Source organism: Carassius auratus, chromosome 46 (assembly GCF_003368295.1).
Source record: "Carassius auratus strain Wakin chromosome 46, ASM336829v1, whole genome shotgun sequence".
Lineage (NCBI taxonomy): Eukaryota > Metazoa > Chordata > Actinopteri > Cypriniformes > Cyprinidae > Carassius > Carassius auratus.
This window is the reverse complement of record NC_039288.1, coordinates 12,149,973-12,170,796: the sequence shown is the minus strand read 5'-3', so window position 1 is coordinate 12,170,796 and position 20,824 is coordinate 12,149,973. Positions and strand designations below refer to the sequence as shown.

At 39.3% G+C, this 20,824-nt stretch overlaps 1 protein-coding gene across 2 annotated transcripts in view; it reads left to right on the top strand.

Moving 5' to 3' along the window:
• LOC113064209 (NAD(P) transhydrogenase, mitochondrial-like) overlaps window positions 1–19,944 on the top strand; it is a 38,143-nt gene extending 18,199 nt beyond the window's left edge. For both annotated transcript variants that reach the window (XM_026234845.1, XM_026234846.1), the window contains exons 12-22: window positions 629–739; window positions 2,128–2,273; window positions 3,155–3,350; window positions 3,823–4,056; window positions 5,139–5,299; window positions 6,778–6,957; window positions 8,023–8,182; window positions 11,325–11,406; window positions 16,128–16,246; window positions 16,373–16,488; window positions 18,401–19,944. In XM_026234845.1, coding sequence (XP_026090630.1) covers window positions 629–739; window positions 2,128–2,273; window positions 3,155–3,350; window positions 3,823–4,056; window positions 5,139–5,299; window positions 6,778–6,957; window positions 8,023–8,182; window positions 11,325–11,406; window positions 16,128–16,246; window positions 16,373–16,488; window positions 18,401–18,541 — 1,646 coding nt within the window. In that variant the 3' untranslated portion in view covers window positions 18,542–19,944. The remainder of the gene's footprint in view (window positions 1–628; window positions 740–2,127; window positions 2,274–3,154; window positions 3,351–3,822; window positions 4,057–5,138; window positions 5,300–6,777; window positions 6,958–8,022; window positions 8,183–11,324; window positions 11,407–16,127; window positions 16,247–16,372; window positions 16,489–18,400) is intronic.
• The last annotated feature ends 880 nt before the right edge of the window (window positions 19,945–20,824 follow it).

Sequence of the window (20,824 nt, the reverse complement as noted above, 5' to 3'; positions counted from 1 at the left end):
ATTTGGAAACCAATGCAAATTTCATCTGGCGAATCGTGATAATTGTTTATCCACATATGCTTTATTAATCAGCATGGATGCAATAATTCAAAAATCGTTCTCCTTAGTTTAATAGCTATTCCACGATAGCGCCATTAGTATATATTACGATAGCGATATTCTGGTAAAATGCACATTTTTGGAATTAGTGTCCCTAATATTTGTGTAGTATCTAGAATATAAAGTGTAGTAGCTATTGTCAGATTGGTTATTTTATTTGATAAGTTGAAAGATAAATATAAAAATAATGATCTTTTTTAAAACTACATTTGTTTTGAAAATCCCTTCCTTACTAATTTGTGGAGTATTCTGATAATTTTTTTTTTTTTTCAATCAACCTTTTTATTTAAAAATAAATTAAGATTATTTTGATTAGATTAAACATTTTTCAACCATTTCAAATTGGTGATTAATTCTCATTCAATGCCAATTTTATATTAACTGTATAAAATGTAGTTTGAGACTAAATTTAAATATTATTAAATGTAATACATAAATGTAATTAAAATATTCTAAAATGTATTACAATTGAAATATATTTTATTTTTTGTTTGTTTATGGTTATAACGGGGATGCCATGTGTTTTCAGGTTTGACTGCTGTTGGTGGCCTCTCCCTCATGGGTGGTGGATTTCTCCCTAGCAGCACAGCCGAGACCCTGGCCGTACTGGCTGCTTTCATCTCCTCCGTCAACATCGCTGGTGAGTGCACTGAACACACGATCCTGTACCTGCCAACAGTGAAAGATAAAACACCGTTAAAATGTCGGAGGCTGAAAGCTGAGCAAGATTACAGATGCGAGCAGGTGAGGGCTCTGTACTCGTGCCGCTCGCTGCCCTCTGGCTGCCCTGCATCTTGTGTTCGTGAGAAGAGCGGCGTATTCCGTTCCTTCCAGGTGGAATAGTTTAGTCCGTCAAACCTCACACCTGAAACAGGAAATGTCAGCACGGCAGTTTTTGCTTCAAAGAGCCTCGGCCATGTCATAAATCAGTCTCTGCTCAAAACCAACCAACAGGGCCATTAAGGAAGAAAAGGGAAAAAATGGCTTGAAGCGGGCAGTTGGCCAAAATGCCATCCTGAATCCATTTGACCCATTCATTTAGCATCTTAGTACGGTTGGCCGAGTCACCAGTCCAGGTCAGAGGGTGAGTTAGTGATTTAATGGCATGCTACTAGGCTTTTACAGACATTTTTCATCATGCTACAATAACAGGTTTTTGATTTGTGTTCCAGCTCACATAAAGTGTCTGGATTTATATATTTATCTTCTTAGAAGGCAGGTGTTTAATTTCAGTTGAAAGATGGTTTTTGTTATTTCCATTCCTCATACTCAGTGTTTCGTCCCATAGTCCCATTACCCATAAACCTTTAAAGTTTGAAATATGGACATTTTGGTCGCTTTTTCCTATCCTCTTTTCGACCATTTTTATTGTTACAAGTGCATATAGGGAAAAAACAACAATTGCCCTTTCCAATTTAATTTCAATAAAAGACAAGGAATTTATGGTGAACCTGCTCCATTAATGACAGGAATGAAAACATATTTTATTCTTTGGCCCGGCTGTAATGTCTGGAAATCCTTCACATTTAATTGTGGGAAAACGGAACGGTCCTTCTAATGCTGTATACATTGTGTTCCCTCGTCTGAGTACATTTACTTCTGAGTTTAAATATTTCACCGGGATCCTCAGGGGAACGGGTCACTAAGGTTTGAGTGAAACTGGATATCCGTCTGAGTTTCGAATGAAAAGCTTTGGTTTGGTAACTGTCCTAGTAAGATGCTTGGCTAGGACAGCGCAAGCCAGGAAAATGAATGTAAATGCAATCACATGGCAGTTTAAAAATACTTTGCTAATGAGCAGCAGATGAGTGGCTCCCGTCATTCTTCGTCGTCCTTCTGCAACTCAGTTTGGATGTTTTACACATTTAAATTAATGTTAAGAATTGTTATATATATATATATATATATATATATATATATATATATATATATATATATATATATATATATATATACACACCACACACACATTTTAACTTGTATACTGTGTTTATGCCGTGTTCTGTTTCTTTGATTTTGTTTGATCAGGTGGTTTCTTGGTTACTCAGAGGATGTTGGACATGTTCAAGCGGCCCACTGATCCTCCAGAGTACCACTACTTGTATCTTCTTCCTGCTGGTTTGTTTGTTGGAGGTTATGGGGTGGCTCTTCAAAGCGGCTACAACATTGAACAGGTAAGGCTGCATTACTTAATTTCAACTCTTCTGCACTATTTGTACTGTGGATCTGAATTTTACCTCAAATCAGGAGGTTACTTTGTTTCATTAGTTCGATTGTTTATTTATATAGCACCTTACAGGCTACAGTTACAGTAGTGTACATTACAATAGAAAGCAAAAGAACAGCAATACTGTGAGAGGTGCAGGGCCGAGAGCTATTGGGATGTAGCGAAGACGGTGGAGTTAATAAGGGGGTCTTGAGGGCCATGGAGGAGCTCCGGAAGGATAAAAGCAGAAGTGTCAACAGTGTTGGATGAGAGAGGACCAGGCCTGGGTTTTATTTTGTTTTGTTTCTGTTTGTGTAGAAACATAAACACAAAAGAGCGTGACAGCCCCTCGCGCACGACTGTTGCGCTCTTTTGTGTTTATTTTATTATAAGGTTCGCCGGTTCCTGCCTCCTCCTAAAACACAAAAACATCCATATACTAATGTACTAAAATGCTTGTTTGAAACTTGTTTGATCTTAGCATTACTCCTGAAATATACTCAGCTAAGTTCGAACTTCTCAATATAGCAGACAGACAAAAATAGTTGCATATAGTTACAGTGGAGACGGTTAAAACTATTACAAATTATTTTTATTGAAATAAAGCTGAAATAAAATAAATATAAGATGGAAAAACTTAATCTTTTAAACTTTATTTATTTAAAAAAAAAAAGTAAATGTCAGTTTTTAAAAAATATAATTGTAAAAATATATGTTGTATTATATAGTATATGTAGTATATAAATAATACTAAAATAACAGTGGTTGATGTTCCTAGTTGTGCAAAAGAGAAATGGATTCTGGAAGATTTATTTCCTCACTTCCTGCAAACCTTCCCTTTGTGTGCAGATGATGTACTTGGGCTCTGGCTTGTGCTGTGTGGGGGCTCTGGCTGGTCTGTCCACCCAGTCCACGGCTCGTCTCGGTAATGCCCTGGGCATGATCGGAGTAGCCGGTGGCATTGCTGCAACTTTTGGAGCTCTAAAACCTTCCCCTGAGCTCATGGCACAGATGAGTGCGGCCATGGCGGTGGGTGGCACTGCTGGTGAGTGTATGTGTGTGTGTGTGTGTGTGTGTATGCTTCTGTTTGTGTGCATTTCTTCTTTAGTCAGTGGCCGTTGAACCTCCAAGTGTGTGAATATAAATTGGAAATGACCTTGTGATTTCCCCGCAAAGCCAGGTAATGGTCATCATGTCGTGTAAGTCACACAGCACGGTATCGCGCTTTGTAGCCAGTCATGTCTAATCTAAATTGCTAATTATTCCTGGAAACCTGCTGGAATGTAGTTTAAACCATCCCGACCTTCCCCAGCTCAAACCAGAAGTCTGCTTGATTCCAGATGCTTCCACCCTGAGGTCTCAGCCCGCCCCAAACATGCCCCCTACACACACTCTTTCTTTCCTCCAACCTGCACTCCAGATTCACATCAACACACACACACACACACACACACAGACCGCTTCACCGGATGTGACCCGTTTACCAACAGGCCTGAATTCCCCCTTCTTGTCCGCAGGTTTGACCATCGCCAAGAAGATCCAGATCTCGGACTTGCCGCAGCTCGTTGCCGCTTTCCACAGTCTGGTGGGGTTGGCGGCCGTGCTCACCTGCGTGGCAGAGTACATGGTGGAGTATCCCCACTTTGCAACCGACCCTGCGGCCAACCTCACCAAGATCGTGGCCTACCTGGGGACCTACATCGGTGGAGTCACCTTCAGCGGATCTCTGGTGGCTTATGGCAAACTTCAAGGTCCTGCTTGTTTGGTTATATAATTACAGTTCAAGGCATAATTCAGTCACCTTAATGTTTTTAGACCTGTATGCCTTGTTTTGAATGTGCAATACATGAGAAGATATTTTGAAGAACAGTATATGTTCCTAAAATGAATGTCAGGGAGTCCAGAACAAACGGTTGTTTTGTGCATACAATGAAAGTCAGTGTGGCCCAGAGACATTTACTGTGAACTGTACTGCTCCTAGATACTAAAACACACAAGATCATGATCTGATATCATGAAAAAGAGCACAGTGCCACGTTTCACTCTGAAATATTCAATGCATATAGTAAATTAATAGATTTTTGCACTAGGGCTATTGTGGTTCAGTTTTATTTCTATTAATCGTGAAGCCCTATTAGAAATCCCAATGTTGTGGGTCCAGGTCCTCCTTGTCTGGTGCGGTTTTGTTTGTTAACTCATCGGCCCACCGGTACCACACATGCCTCATGTTTAAAGCTTGGCCAGGCGGAACCTCTCAGAATTTGGCACTAATTAGTCCCTCCGCCCCCCAGTCATTTTCCACTTGTCCCTCAAAGCTGGAACGCATTATCTTCAGGAGCTTTCCCATTCCTCAACCACTACAGCCGCTCTGAAGCCTGCAGGCCTCCGCTGATAAAACAGATTAGAAGTCTCATTTTGATCCTTGTGAGTTTTTCTTTCAGCCTAAAAGGGGGGCCGGTGTAGAATACTGTACATGATCACCCAGTCCAGCGGTATTGCTAACTAGTTACGCAGCTGATGCTTAAGAGTTATTGATTCAGCTCCTACTGTTACGAGTTTTTCCTGCACACATACTTGTCTTGGGCTGATGATATGTCTCGTACATATTCTAATAGTTTACAGATCACTAGCAGCTGATTAAAGAGCACTTTAACAACACAACATGCATTTGTGTACTTTTGTTTAGAGCACGACTCAAACAAGCTTCTCGTTTCCTAGAAGTTCTCAAACTAATTGTTTCACTCATCGTGTTCCCAAACAGCACATGTTGTCCGGTGTACATGCTAACCCACTTTTTGTGTTGCTCTTCTCACTCGCCTTGGTCCTCTTGCAGGTCTCCTGAACTCAGCTCCGCTTATGCTTCCTGGTCGTCATGCGCTGAACGCCTCCCTCATGGCAGCCAGTGTGGGTGGCATGATCCCCTACATGCTTGATCCCAGCTATACCACCGGCCTGACCTGCCTGGGCTCCGTGTCTGCACTCTCTGCTGTCATGGTAAGGGATTCACACAGGCTTTCAAAATTGCATATATTAGGTTATCTTTTATAAGTCTTGCTGGGTGGTTCAGATGCTTTTTTTTTTGGTAAATTACTTGGTAGCTGATGGCCAAAATGTTTAATTTCAAAACAAAATTTTAACAGGTTTTTTTTATAATCAATAATTGTTCATTAATAATAACGGTTAAGTATGTATGGCTTAAAGTCCTTTTTTTTTGCAATTTTCTGTGAAACTATGCTGATAAATTATAATGGGGAAGAAATTGCTGCCGACTTTTTCACTGAAGTGACGAAACTGAATATTGAGTAGAGTGTAGTTTTATTTCTGCGCTCCTCCTCTCATCTCTTATTCGAAAGTCAATTTTCTACTCCATTGGGGATAGATAATAAAGCTTTTTGAATTTGAAACAACAGAAAATGTGCATTGTCCATTGACAAGACTACATTTGGAAATGATGCTTGGTGCGATTCCGAAATCAGCATGTAAAAATCTCCAAAAATGACATGCTCCATCAGCCAATATATTGGCCTACCGCTATCTTAAGTAGGGACAGTTGTTTATAAAATGTCACATTTGGTTTGTATTCCGTTTACTTTTGGTATGAGGATGTACTGTAAAGATTAAGATTTTGACTTGAGGTCAGAAATTGAGAAGATTGTGTGCAACTACAGCACATACAACTTCTTTTAGTCACAAAGGTCTGTTCCGTTACATAGGTAAGCCCTGCAGTTCATGAAACCTGAATCCCTTTGCTTTTAGTTTTATTTATTTATTTTATATAATCCATAAGAGCACACCACCATATGATGACAGATAGACGTAAACCACAATCATGAAATTTGGAGGGAACGCTTCCGGAGTCTTGGTAAACATTGGCGTCATGTAGCTTACGTCATTTGTCAATAATCAGGAAGCTGACAATTTTATACAGCTCCTTTTACTCCCATAAAGATAAACAATCACCTGCAGTATGGCGTCTGGCTCTTTTTGCACTGATTATTCTTCATATTCACCGTTTTTTTTTTTTTTCTTGCTTGTTCGAAGGTATTTTTTACAAGATGTGTGGTAGCTGGCTTTGTTTAGGCCTTTTCCCCGAGGAAGGTACATTGTTTAATAATACAGGGATGATATCATGGACGTGTGAAACGAATACGGTGTTTTGACAAACACCTCATGCCTTAATTGAAGCCCATTGCAACCAAATCTGTGTGAAATATGTTGCTCTGGCTTGCACTAGATCGCATTTCATTTTCTAAAAACGAACCTTGTGTACAATGCGCATACCTCAGGCTTGTGCGTTTTTCTTTTGGTGGACTTTCTTTTTGTTTAAATGATGGAATCGGGTTACTGTTGTGCTTTGCTCACTTGTCATCACCGTAACCTTTGATCTCCACCCTCTTTTTTTTTTTTTCTCTCTCTATCTGACCCTCATTCTAACCCTGCTTTTGGTTTTTTTTTTTTTTTTTTTTGTGTAGGGCCTAACCCTGACAGCCGCCATCGGGGGGGCTGACATGCCAGTGGTGATCACAGTGCTAAACAGCTATTCCGGCTGGGCCCTGTGCGCTGAAGGCTTCCTGCTCAATAACAACTTATTGACCATTGTGGGTGCTCTCATTGGCTCTTCTGGAGCAATCCTCTCCTACATCATGTGTGTGGTAAGTTCCCAGTCTCACAAAGTTCACTCCATGATTTTGTTCCCACCTATTTTAATAAAGTTGTGGTTGTTATTAGTCTTAAAAATTGACAGTGGCAGTGTTTTCTCCAGCCCATAGGCTTTAAAAATAATTCCAAATATTCCGCATATTTTATGAATCACTACATGCACATTAATTTGCATTAAATGTAAATATATTATTTGACATTTGTTTATATAAAAATGTAATATAACAATTTTTGAAAATGCTTGTAACTTTGCAATTTTTCTTTTTTGATTGCAAAGCTGAATTTTCAGCAGTCCTTATGACTCCATTCTTCACTTGATCCTTTAGAAATCATTCTAATATGCTGAATTTGGTGCTCACAAATCATTTCTTATTATTATCAAGGTTGAAAACATTTATGCTTTTTAACTGTAGTATATTATATATATATAAGTCATTATTTTAGGTCAGTTAGAAGGCAGATGTTCTCAAAGTAGAAAACCCAATGACAACTTGTATTTTAGATTTATGCAAAATAACTCTTGAAATGTTATTTACTTGATTTTCAGTTGTTTCTAATAGTAATGTTATGGTTTGCATTTGTGTTATGGCTATAAAATGAGCAAATACTGCTGATCAGTGGATCGTTTCATCACACAGACTGTTATCAAAACTGTCAAAGATCATGTTAAATAATTTGTGCATAACCTAATTAATATTAGATTGCAGAACATGCATGTCTAAAATCTAAAAGTCTAAAAAAAAATCTTGATCTCAAGACTGGATGTTCCTGTTATAATGACTCCAAAGGCTTGCACCCCAGTGGTACTTGGGATTTCAACACCTTGGTTTAGTTTTAAGTTGGACAAATGGTATCATTTTACATGTACCCGCTTTTATTCTTCCTTCATATGCATATTCCACTTGAGTCACTTTGCCTATCTGGCATGCTTCTTAATATCCTGTTAATAATGGCTACATTTTATATTGAGACCCATTTTCTTAACACAATCTTGATTTATTCCGCTGAGAGGCCGTTTTCATATTCCGAATTCCTGAATTATTTTTTTCTTTCATTAGGCCATGAACCGCTCACTGGCAAATGTTATTCTGGGTGGCTACGGCACGTCATCCACCGGCACGGGCAAGCCCATGGAGATCACAGGTACCCACACTGAGGTCAACGTGGATCAGTCGGTGGAGATGATCAAGGAGGCTCAGAATATCATCATCGTTCCAGGTAATGGAGGCCCTTTGTAGCCTTGCACATCTGAAACTCCTTGGTTTAAACTAGATCTGGAGCGTACAGTCATTGACTTCAAACAATCCTTTGTTATGTCTTTTAAAGCAACCTCGCTTCACCCCCATTACATCACTGGTAATTTTCTGACCCCTCCTGTGCGGGACTAACCCCCCCAGAGTGCACCCTGAGGCCTGCTGGGGCTTGTTCTGAGAGGGTCTTAAACTCTCTCTCATAATTTTGAATCCCTAGACGCGTTCGTGTGCACTTCTAATCTGTCTGTTTAGGCTCTACTCCTTCAACGTGTGTTTTTTTTTTTTGTGTGTGGGATGGGACGGTTGGCCTCTTGTGGCATTGTTTCGTGTGAGGCGATCTGTGGAGGGTGGTGTTAGTTTTATCTCTTCCGGCAGGGTCATGCCATGTTTCTTTTGCCCAGATACAGCTAGCTGACTGAGCAGGATTTCAGACGAACTTTAACTGTGTGTACCTTCAGTACAAGTTCAGTTGGCAAACATTTTAGTTGGAGTTGAATATTTGTCTGGGGCTGGTTCCTTTAAACCATCTTAGCATGGGTCTCCGTTATGTCCTCCAGCAACAGCTGCAACTCTCACGCTGCTTTGTTCTCCGCAATGCACCATTTTATAGTTGCGTTTTATGGTCCGACAGCAGGTCGAGAAGATCAAGACCTCGGAGGCGACAGGACAGTGGAAAAGATGAGCGATAAGATGTGGGAATGTGAACATAAAGAAAAGAACAAACGATAATAAACAGCGCAGTCCAGAGTAAACAAGACTAGAGGGCCAAGCACAACAGAGACGGCCCCTTTTATTTAAAACAAATGGCCATCCAGCAGGCTCCGAGGCATCCAGATTTCCCCCTCTTGTCCGTTGCCTGTTCTGCCACTGCCAAAATGAGAAAGCCCTTTGTTCACTGACACAGGCCTGACCATCATGAGCACCGTGGTCTGTTGGTATGAGCCACAAAGGGATGTGAGAACTTATTGCACCAAATGGTAACATAAAAATGAAACATGAACAACATGAAAATGTTTAGGAATGGTAGCTATTAGGGCTGCACGATATTGGGAAAAAATGACATTGCGATATTTAATTTTTCTGCGATTTATATATTGCAATATGAAATCTAATCATATTTTTTCTTAAAAACAAAAATGGGGTGAGCACTTACATTCTCATTTTAAATGATTTAAAGGGGGGGTGAAATGCTCGTTTTCACTCAATATCATGTTAATCTTGAGTACCTATAGAGTAGTACTGCATCCTTCATAACTCCAAAAAGTATTAAGTTTTATTTTATTCATAAGAGAAAGATAGTCTGTACCGATTTTTCCCGGAAAAACACGAGCGCCTGGAGGCGTGACGTGTGGGCGGAGCTAAAGAATCACGAGCGCCAGTTGCGTTGCAGCAGCAGCAAGGACTCGCTCCGAGCGGGGCTCGAACCCGGGTCTCCGATGGGAGGCGGACGCACTAACAAGGAGGCAGAGAATATTTTAAGCAGTTTTACTCACCGCCTGTGGTTCCAACACACGATCGTGACCCTTTTTCGTTGGGATTGCATCATCCTTAAGAAATAAACGATACGCAAATCCGTCGTCAAACTGGGCTTTGTTTGTAAAACAAGCATTTTAGAAATGCAGGGAACAAACACTTGCACAACTCCGTTGATGCTCTGTAAAAATAAACTCCATCCACTGGTCCCTTAATGCTGTTTTTTCTTTGGTAATCTGTGCAGGGTTGTCTTGCCCTGGCAACCAAAAACACACTCCTTTTGTGACATTCCGCGACGCTCTCGCTCTGATCAGTGATTGTCTGTGCTCAGCCTCTCAGTGCTCTGCTCTACGGGAGCGCGCGCTTTTCCGGGAGAAGTGCCCTCAGGACCCATATAAGGAAATTCCGCTCCATCTAACGTCACACAGAGCCATACTCGAAAAAAACTTTCCGAAACTTGTGACAAACTGGAAGGAGTATTTTTGGAACAGAAATACTCCTTCAAACATACAACTTAATTTTTGAAACTTTGTCCATGTTTAGCATGGGAATCCAACTCTTTAACAGTGTAAAAAAACTCAGTATGCATGAAATAGCATTTCACCCCCCCTTTAAACATCGACACCATCATGTCAATTGATTAATATGCGCAAAGGGGGAGAAGAGAGCAAGACAGCACTCGTGTTGTTTGAAGACGGTGAGTGTGCGGCCGGGGCTCGCTCGCTCTCTCTCGCGCGCTCTCTGTGAATCACGTTGATCAAGCGCCAGGAAGCAGCTGGCCCGTACAGTTAAGGAATAACGGCTCAACTACGACAGCCAACATCGCACATCACGCGATGTGACTATCGTGGATTCGTACATCACGATATCGATGTTTAAACAACACATCGTGCAGCCCTAGTAGCTATACTCGCACTGGATGATCGCTCCATCTTTTTTGTTGAGCTCTGCACTGCTAAGTAACACATAATTGAACCCACTTCAATTTTCTCCTCCCGTTTGCTGCTAAATCCATCCATCAACCTCCCTTGCGTTGTCGGCCCTTTTTAGTATATTTTGAATGGGGTTCCTTTGTCCGCTCCGTCTTTACACTGAGTAAGCAATGGCCTTGTTTCCATTTCCGCATTTTCGTATAATTTAAGTAGTCATAGTTAGTTTAGTTGATTGACAGCTGTGAAAATAGTTAAGACTTTACTGTTGAAGCTTAGAGTTTGCCAACCATGGCTGTTTTTTTAAGAAGAAATGCCTTAAAAAGAAAAAAAAAAAAGAGCTGAAAGAAATCATTAGGAGTTTGTCTAGAATCCTGCGGGTCATTCAGGTTTGAATTATTTCATCTGTGTACTACAGATGAGTGGGAGCAGGTCTCTTGTTTGCTTTACTCTCAAAACAGATTTTTCCTATTGTTTAGAAGTTGGGATTATTTATTATGGTAAAATCAATTTACATGACACATCGGGGGGAAAAAAAGGCGAAGGATGATTAGTAAAAATATAAAAAAGATGTGCCAGGATCATGCAGAGTTCATTCGAGTTTTCCAGTGGCGGTTTCCTAGGCTTCATATTTTAGTAACGGCTGATTTTTGCATGTCTGTTTAGGTGTGTTTCCTCTTTTAAATGCTGCGTCTCTTATTTCAGGTTATGGTCTTTGTGCAGCAAAAGCTCAGTATCCTATTGCTGATCTGGTCAAGTCACTGTCTGAGCAGGGCAAGAAAGTCAGGTAAGAAGTCATTTTCAAATCTTTGCTGTTGACCTGTTATTCAACACCTTTTTTAAGCCACGTGTGCACCACAAGATCCATGATACCAGGAGAAAGCTATCCGTTAACATTTCTCATTCATCTCAGCGGTGGATGCAGGACACCCCTTATTAGTAAACAGCGTCCTATGAATTATTGAACTGGATGACACTTGGAATCTCCCCTTTCTTTTCCTAAATCCTCTTTTTTTTCTGCAGATGTGCTTTATTTTCTCTCCTTTGCTCCACTTCTCTAATTATATTATATAGCCTAATTATTTATCTGTCAAAACTGTAATGGATTTAATCCAACCAAATAATACAGTAATAAGTTATTTATTATTTTTTATTCTTCTTTTTGATAAAACAGACTCTGAACGGACTCCTGTTTATTAAAAGTCGAGCCAAAATGGCAAAGGTTTTCCCTGGTAGTTTAGTCTGTGTAGGTTTTGGTCTCTCTGAAGGGGTGTGAGTCTTGTCCGTACTGCTGTTTGAGTGTTTGAACTCACTAGTTGCAGGTCAGTGTGGTGACCCTCTGAATGGCAGCCTTCTCTCTCCGCTCTCTCTGCATGTCGGACTAATCCATTTCAAAGAGTGCTTTTGAATGTCATCATTCAGTTGCTCTATTGTCTGGGGCTTTTGTTGCCTCTCCAGTGTACATGCAATGCCCTGTGATCTGAGAGCGCAGTGAACCCCAGGCCTCCAGTGAAGTGAAAGAGCTGGTGATGAGCAGAGCGACAGGTGCAGGCTACGCAATACTTTCCACAGTCCCGGTGAAGCCTCTCAGGTTGCAAGGCGTGGAAAGACTGTGTCCTTGACCCTAGAGATGATTCAACAACCATGTGCTTTTAGTATTTGTTATATTGATGATAAGAACATGCAACACAATGTAAAAGTTTCAAATTTTTGTTTTATACTGTGGATGGTGGCAGTTCTTTTTTTTTTTTTTTACAATGGGACAGTGAAGAAGTGACAGGAGATAAGAAGAAAAAGAGGTGGGATGTGGGAAGACCAGAACCAGATGTGAACTTGGGTCACCCACACATAAGTGGTCTATAATGTCTGGTCAGAGCGTGCCTTTAGCTCTCCCTTTGTCTTCAATATTAGTTTGTCTAGTCCCAAATTTAAAAACTACAAAGTTTGCTTTTTATGTAAATTTATATTTATTTGAAACCATTTCATATTTTAAATGTTTTTATTTATTTTTATATTTTAAAATGTGTAATTATTTGAAAATGTATGTGTGCATATATTAAGGGTGTAACGGTACACAAAAATCGCCGTTCGGTAAGTACCTCAGTTTTAAAGTCACAGTTCGGTTCATTTTCAGTACAGTAAGGGAAAGAAATGCAAACATTAAACTGCAGGTTGTTCATTACTATAAACTTTTTTTTTAACAATTTGTTTACACTTTTTTTATTTTTATTTTATATATGTATTTTATTAAAAAGAATAAGAAATTAAATACTGCTGCAAAGTTCTCCACTAAATAAAATACTCTAAGTCTCAAACCAATATCATATAATAAAATATAATGAAAAATATAAATAAATAACTATGATTACAGTGCAGCATTACCAATCCCAGCTTGTAGGCCTTCTCAAATGTAAAAAATATATATAACTTTTCCAAAGTGTAAAGTTACAGCATCAACAGTTTCAGTTTTTAGACCTGCTCAGATTTCATTACACCTCGGGTGTGCATTATTTTTCTAATAATTCAACGATCCGGAGTCAATTATTCCGCTTTGCTACGGTTACCACACCTCAAAACATTGATGTATTTAAAGTAATTCGTCTGTTTTTTGTACTTAAATCGCTATTGAGAGTAGGACTATTTCTTCCGCATCTCATCCAACACCTCTTTTGATAGAACCAAAACTTCGTTTTAAAGCTGGTAATGGAGGCTTGAGCCGTTGATCGCATTCTAATGCAGTTATTAATGAAGTTATTAAAAAGAGAATGACAGAGACACACACACAGAGTGAGAGAAAGAGAGAGAGAGCTTGTGTGAATTAGGCTAATGTACCTCTGTGCATTTCTAAACAACGCTGTTTTTACATTGCTAGAGAGAAATGTCATGTGTAGCCTTAAGTTGCTACACTATATATGCTAACTGATAAAATCATCAGGGCAGCACTGAAAACACCTTTTTGTGCAAATTGCGTGACCGTTATTACTGTTTACTATGCAAAGTGATATGGAACTTTAATGCGGTCGAGAGAGCTGCCTGGAACTACGTTCACCGTGCGTTTCCCAGAAAATAATTGCACACCTCAGAACATTCATCAACGACTCAGATTCAAGCATTCAACAGCCCCGTAGTAAAAGTAATAGTGTGTGTATATTTCCTGTATATTGTTTATAAATGTATTATTCATTTATAAATTTTTATATTTATAAATAGCATGTATGTATGTATGTATACATTACATACACACACACACACGCACGTTCATACATTCATTTTAAATATTAATCAATGTAATTGTGTTTTTTTTTTTTTTTTTTTTTATAAATAGTTTAAATAGTTTATTTTTTATTTTAATGTTCTTCATGTTTCGCTCCCCAATTTTTCCTGTTCTCTCTTTCTATTAAAGCAGCAAAAAGGCTAAGTGAGAGACATTTGCAGTCTTCTGTAAAACTGCATCTGATTTGAATGTGCTCTTCACGAGGCTACAGCTGATCACTGTGTCTCCACTGTGGTCAGCAACTTGGTCGCAAAGTGCACAGCCATCCATGCTTTGCTCAAAACCACATTGCCAGTGATGGAGATTGTTGCATGCTGCATCAGATTATCATTAACTGCCACTCTCTTGTGAGCCTTCAGTGCCATTTCCCATAATTCAGCTTATGGGGTACTTAAACAGTCAATTGTCAATTTCTTTCATTCAGTTGCCACCTTGTCAGATCAGTTGCATAAGCTAGATTCCTGTTTTCTCTACAGCTGTGGGCACTGTGTGATTGTGGAGGAGAGATGCAGACCGGAAGCTTGTGTAATTTTCGTTCATTCGTTTGATCTGAGAGCCCAGCATCTGCTGCCAATTAGAGCAGTTGCATTTGATTAGAAGGGGAGATGGGTGGCCAAAGAGTGGACAGATTAGCTAGCGCACCCGCCGCTCTCCCCCAATTCTTTTCAGGATAATTGGCTAGGGGTGTCACCCTGTCGAGAGGACTGTGGGTCGAATTGACACAGTTTAAACTGTCTTCTTATCATTCCTATTAAGTTTCTGTCTTTCGTCTCTCCATAAAGATGCTTCATTGAAAGGAGGTTTGGGCAGGAAGGCAGTATGAATCTCCTCTGGGCTGGAAGGTTGTCCGTGGTTATTTTCAGAGTGTGTGTTTGTTCAGTTTGGTGTAATGCAGTGCGATTTGGGTGGGTTAGATGGTAGAATCGGGCTTGGGCTAATTGTCCGCCAAGACTGTTTTGGGCATGCAGCTACAGCTTATGTAAGTCTGTGTGAGAGTTGATTGACAATCCCCATGTCTCGAAAATGTAGAGTCCTGTCCACTACAGTATATTTCTTTTTAATTGATTATTTAGCAATTCAAATATGAAGTGAAATGGTGTATTGATCTCAAATATGTTACACAAATTGTCTTGAATGCTCTGGAAATGGACTAATTATGAAGTAAACAACTCTGACATGTTAATTCGAACAACACCGCTTAGTAAACTATGATTGTGATCCTTACACTTAAATGTTTTCTGAGAATTTGCCTGATTCTGATTCTTTTAGTTCTTCAAAGCAGTCTGTAGCTGTTTTAAATTATATATATATATATATATATATATATATATATATATATATATATATATATATATATATATATATATATATATATATATATATATATATATATATATATATATATATATATATATATATATATTAATATAATCTTTAGTTAATGTACTTGACTGATTGAATGCTATGATCATGAAATCTGTGTGGTGGCTTTATTTTTATAATATGTTAATTATTATAAAAATATTTTAGTTTCTTGTTTTAAATGGTTTTATATTATTTTAAATTAAATAAATGAAATTGATGGATTGAATGTTTTTCTTTTTCTTTTTTCTTTTTTTTTGTTGTCTTTTTTAAAACATATTAACTGCCTCTGATGGTTGATTAGTTTATTACTTGATTACTATACCTGTCCTGTGCAAAGCAGTTTGGATAAAGTTCCTTTTTTAAAAAAAAAACTTATTAGTATTGGTTACTTTTTTTGGAAGTGTGAGTTAAATTGCAGTTCCCTGTGACTTCTGAATCTGAAAACAGTGTAAACCTCAAATAAAATCACAAAATGATGTTTGTTAAAATAGGCAGGCATATCACTTCCTGTGTCTCTCCAAAGCCTGTTGGCTGTCATCTTCTGTTTTTACAGTGAAGTCGTAAAGCTGCCCACGTGCCCTAGGGATCCACTCATCTTCCTCAAGCCATTTCCCCTGAGCTCAAGCACTTTACTACCTCTGGAATTAAAAAGATACCTTCAGCCTCTGCTTGTTTCCTTCTATCTTTTAACCTCTTACAAACACCCTAACGCCTGCCCCAAAGCACTTCTACTTAACCACGTTCAAAGACTCCTGCTCATATGTATGGAGAGTCGTCCTGCACAACCGGAAAGTGCTTTATTTGGATGCCATGTGTTTATCAGGCGATCTAAGAGGTCACTGATCTGTATTGTGTTTGTGTGTGTTCAGGTTTGGAATCCACCCTGTGGCTGGTCGTATGCCAGGCCAACTGAACGTTCTTCTGGCTGAAGCTGGTGTGCCATATGATATTGTGCTGGAGATGGATGAGATCAATCATGACTTCCCTGGTATGATATCCGTTTTTTTTTTTTTGGTGTCATTTGTGGGATATAAATGTGTGTGTGTGTGTATATATATATATATATATATATATATATATATATATAATTGTGTTTTCCATTATCGTTTTACAGAAACTGACCTGGTTTTGGTAATTGGAGCTAATGACACAGTCAACTCAGCGGCCCAAGAAGACCCCAACTCCATCATTGCTGGCATGCCTGTTTTGGAGGTCTGGAAGTCCAAGCAGGTGAGCATCTTATTAGCTGTTAATGCCTTGCAACATTTAAATATTGAGTTATAGTATTAAAAGCATAACTTTTTTTTTTTTTTTTTTTGTAGCTGATTTCACACGATATTCACAACTATTCAGTTGTTCAAAGAAATGTGTAATTTGACAAAATATACTATTTCCAGTAGGCAAACTTTTTGTTCTTTTGAATGGTCTATTCATCAAATAATCGACACCAAATAAACATATTAATAGAATTTCTAAAGGATCATGTGATACCGAAGACTGGACTAATAGCTGTACTGAACATTTGTCTTAATCATCGCAACAACACATTACATTTTACAATAAAACCAAATGGGACACCGTTAATTTAAATTGGTAATACGCTTTCACAATATTACGGTTTTTACTGTATTTTGAATCAAATAAATGCAGCCTTTGTCAGCATAAGAGACCTCTTTCAAAAAAATGTTACAGACCTCAAACATTTGAACGGTACTGTACATGACATACTAAATACTCCATATGTATCTGGCTTTACTTTTATGGCCAAAGTGTTCTCAAGCATTGTAATATAGACCATCCCTCATTCTCCCACCCAGAGCGATTTGAAAATCGACATCCCATCCCTACAGCTGGTTCCCACTGTAACCACGCTTCGGTCCAGGTGTATCTCCAGAAAGACTCCAGCTCACGTTGCTTTCATTAGCGCTGACTCGCTCGTTCTGGAATGATGACATTTCAGAGCATCCGACCGATACTTTCCCTAAAATGTGGGGCTGGTGTGCCTCACCACATGACAGGCCCACTGCGGCCAGACCATCTCTAGGGAAATCACTCCGAGTACTGGGGTTTGACGTTTGCGAATGTGCAAAAACCTTGTCCTTCTCCCAAGAGTAATTGTGTGTAGCTTGTTAACATGATCCATAATTCCATATGGAATTATGCAAAGACTAGAACTTTGAACCAAAGCAAATAAGGATATTTGTAGCAACTTGGAAGTGTAGCCAAGTCTCGGCAAGGGAACTCGACAAACTTAGAATGTAGTGACGCTCTTGATGACATGATAGTGCGGCAGAATCTGAAGTTTCCCTGTCGATTGTCTCTCTTGGTCTCGTAATCCTCAATCTCGTGCAACATCCACCCTACTGATTGCTCCCAGCCATGTTAAAGACCTTCATGTGTAACCTCATTCCCAACTGAAACCAGCTGCCCTATGAATAATTTAACAAAAGGATGTTGTCCTGTCCTGGGGGATGCTGAGCCTGGTTAAAGTGGTCACATGAGTCTTTGAGAAGAGGGGATGGGTGTGTCTGAACGCCATCCTGATCACCTGGCTGGCATTAAACATCTGCAGGGCTTTTGAGGGACAGATGATGATATTAAAAGGATCCGCCTGCTGATTTTGAAGTCTCAAGTTGAGGGTCATTTCGTTCCAAATATCTTTCAGTGTATTGAATAACACTAAAGCTAGACCAGCGGCAAGGGCTCTCCTCTCTGGTTTTACTTATTCAATTACCAAGTGTTCCTCCTTCCCAAACAGATGCTCCCAATCAAAGCACTGCTCTCGACGATTTTCCCAGAAACTGTTCAGCCTAAAAACTGGTGTTCAAGACACTAATGACTCTTAATTTTGTAAATGGCAGATACTTAAATAACGATTACATGTTGGTAGCATGGGCTGTTTTTGCACCCTCTTGTACGAATCCTAAAACCCTTCTCCACCACTTCATATGCAGGTGCATGCAGTCTTTACAGGAATAATGTTGAAGAGTTTGTATAAGTTGGTTTAACTCAATGGAAAAAAAATCCATTGAAAATGTAAGGGCACTGTGCAGGATTTTATTTAGTGTGAATTTTCCAACTTATTCAATGAAGTACTTTTGTTGCTGGATTAGACCAAATGCATCTGCTTTCATCCCTTCAGATCATCGTGATGAAAAGATCTCTGGGAGTTGGCTACGCTGCTGTGGACAACCCTATCTTCTACAAACCAAACACATCCATGCTTTTGGGAGATGCCAAGAAGACTTGTGATGCTCTGTCTGCCAAGGTCCGGGAGGGCTAGAGAGGAAAGAGAAGATCTGACCTTGGTTTGCACCAGATGAGTCACGGAGATCGAACAAACCCAATAAACCCTTAGATATAAATTAGCTCTAATAAGAACAAGCTCTTAACGACACACTTTATGCCCATTTGGTTTTTGCTGTAGATATAAATCGTTTATTCAGTATTTCCAGAACTTTTGTTTTACTTTTCATTAAATGTTCTTCTTTTGGTCCCCCATTTAAGTCACGTTAAAAGGGAAAAAAAGCATTACAGCATCACATTAATTAGCATTAATAAAACAAGCTCACCAGTTATCATCTGGTTTTGTATGTATTATAGATCGGGTTTTATATAGCATAACAATTTGTAAAAAAAAAAAAAACGTGTTAGCATACATATGACTAATTTTATAAGCCATAAAAAACTCTAAACTGTATGCTTTTTTTTTTTTTCTCCTTTTTCTTGATTCATTGTTATTCATTGTTTATTTGCTGTGTGCATTAAGTGACCAGCTGGCGGTGTATGGTGGTGTTCCAAGTGAGAAATCAACTTTTTCAGATGCAGCTTCAGAGGACCATATTTAAACAATGCACATTTTCTCTTAATAGCATGAAGCTTTGAAGGATTGCTGGTGAGATGAAGTCATTGCTAATATCACTGGAGATTTGCACACAGAATCCCAAACACCTGTGGCTCCTCCATAAAATGATTTTTATTCCCCAACCACTCTTGATTCAAGTGAATGTCACCATAGCAGTGAGTTTAGTCACTGTATATCTGCCCTGTTGTCCTCCCAAATCTGTTTCCAGCAGTAATCCTCCACAGTATTTGACAGGGATTTGAACATATGTATTATACTTAACCACCGGGACCTAATGGAGTAGATCCTATGAGAGACAGGAACCAAGACTGACCATTACAACAACCCTACCTCTCCACAGTTTCAATTCGACCAAAACAATCCCTCACCTCCCCAATCACACACTCCTGCTAATGTTCGCCTCAAGTTGGGCTGCACGGGGCACATGTAGTTTGTTCATCGATGTAGATTTTTTGGGATGCAGGAAGGTTTAGATGCTGAATTTCATCTGATTCAGAAATGGTTTAAAATGTGAAAAAGAAGTAAATTGTGAGGGAATCAGTTGCTGCAAAGGAAATTAATTCTTTACCGAACACCGTTTGGGTTAATATACAGTTTTGCATTCCCTCCCACTCCTTCAGGATGTTTTTGTATAGACAGGTTCTTGCGTAGAAACGATGCTTTGAAAATTCTGCTTTGCCGCAATGCATGGGAGGGAAGAGGGTGAGTCTTCAAATGTTTCGTTGTGCCATGGTGATGAATTAATGTCATACTGTGAAATGTTTTTTCTCACTCCACTGTATCACAGAGCATCCCTCTTAATAAACATCCTGATAAGAGAACGATGGCACGAACAGTCTTTCATTTCTCAATATTGCATGCCTTCAGTGTTGCGGGCACCACAATGCCTAGATTGGGCTGTTGAAGAAGCCACTTGCATCTTCTGATGAGGGAATATCTGCACACAAGTGACAGTGATTATCCATTGTCAGTTTTTCCTCCTTTATGTCTGGAGTTAAGGGTGGAGATGTTTGCTCTTATCTCAAGTCCATGTGGGTTCTTTCACCTTTGCAACAATTGGCACTCAGACATGATAGTATCTTCATGCACCTTCTCCCAGTCTCTCTTAAGAGGTGAACGGGTTGATGGGAAAGTGCTTCAAGGAGTTATAAAAAGGTCCAAACAGTTTTTATTTCCTTCATTTATTTTGAGTCCGGGTATGGGACATTTGTGATGTAGTGGGGAAAAACACATTCCAGCCATTACTAGTTCATCTGTTTTGGTTCTCAGTGTCTGGTTCGTCTGTTACTGTAGTTCTCTTAATTCCAGTCCTTTCAGTGTTCTGGAGGGTCTTTTAGATGTTTGTGGTCACGCTAATGAATGTGCCTGGTGTTTCTGCTCGCTCATTCTCTGTAACAGTGCTGAATGCAGATAAAATGGGCCTTCATGACTGTTGCATTACCCTACGAGTTATCTCCAGTGTTAAAGAGCTGAAAAACACCAAATGAAATATGATTGGAACTAGTGTTCCTTCACCACAAATGTGATCATTACGGTGTGGTTTGTCTCTGTGATGTCAAAGTATGCGGCTTTTTTGCCCCTGGTGGACTGTTTTACTAAATCTACATTTTTGGAGATCATCACTGATGCTCCTTTGCATTGATTATCTCTATTGCAGATAGAACCTGATCCGGTTCCATCAGCTTAAAAGTGGGTTCACAT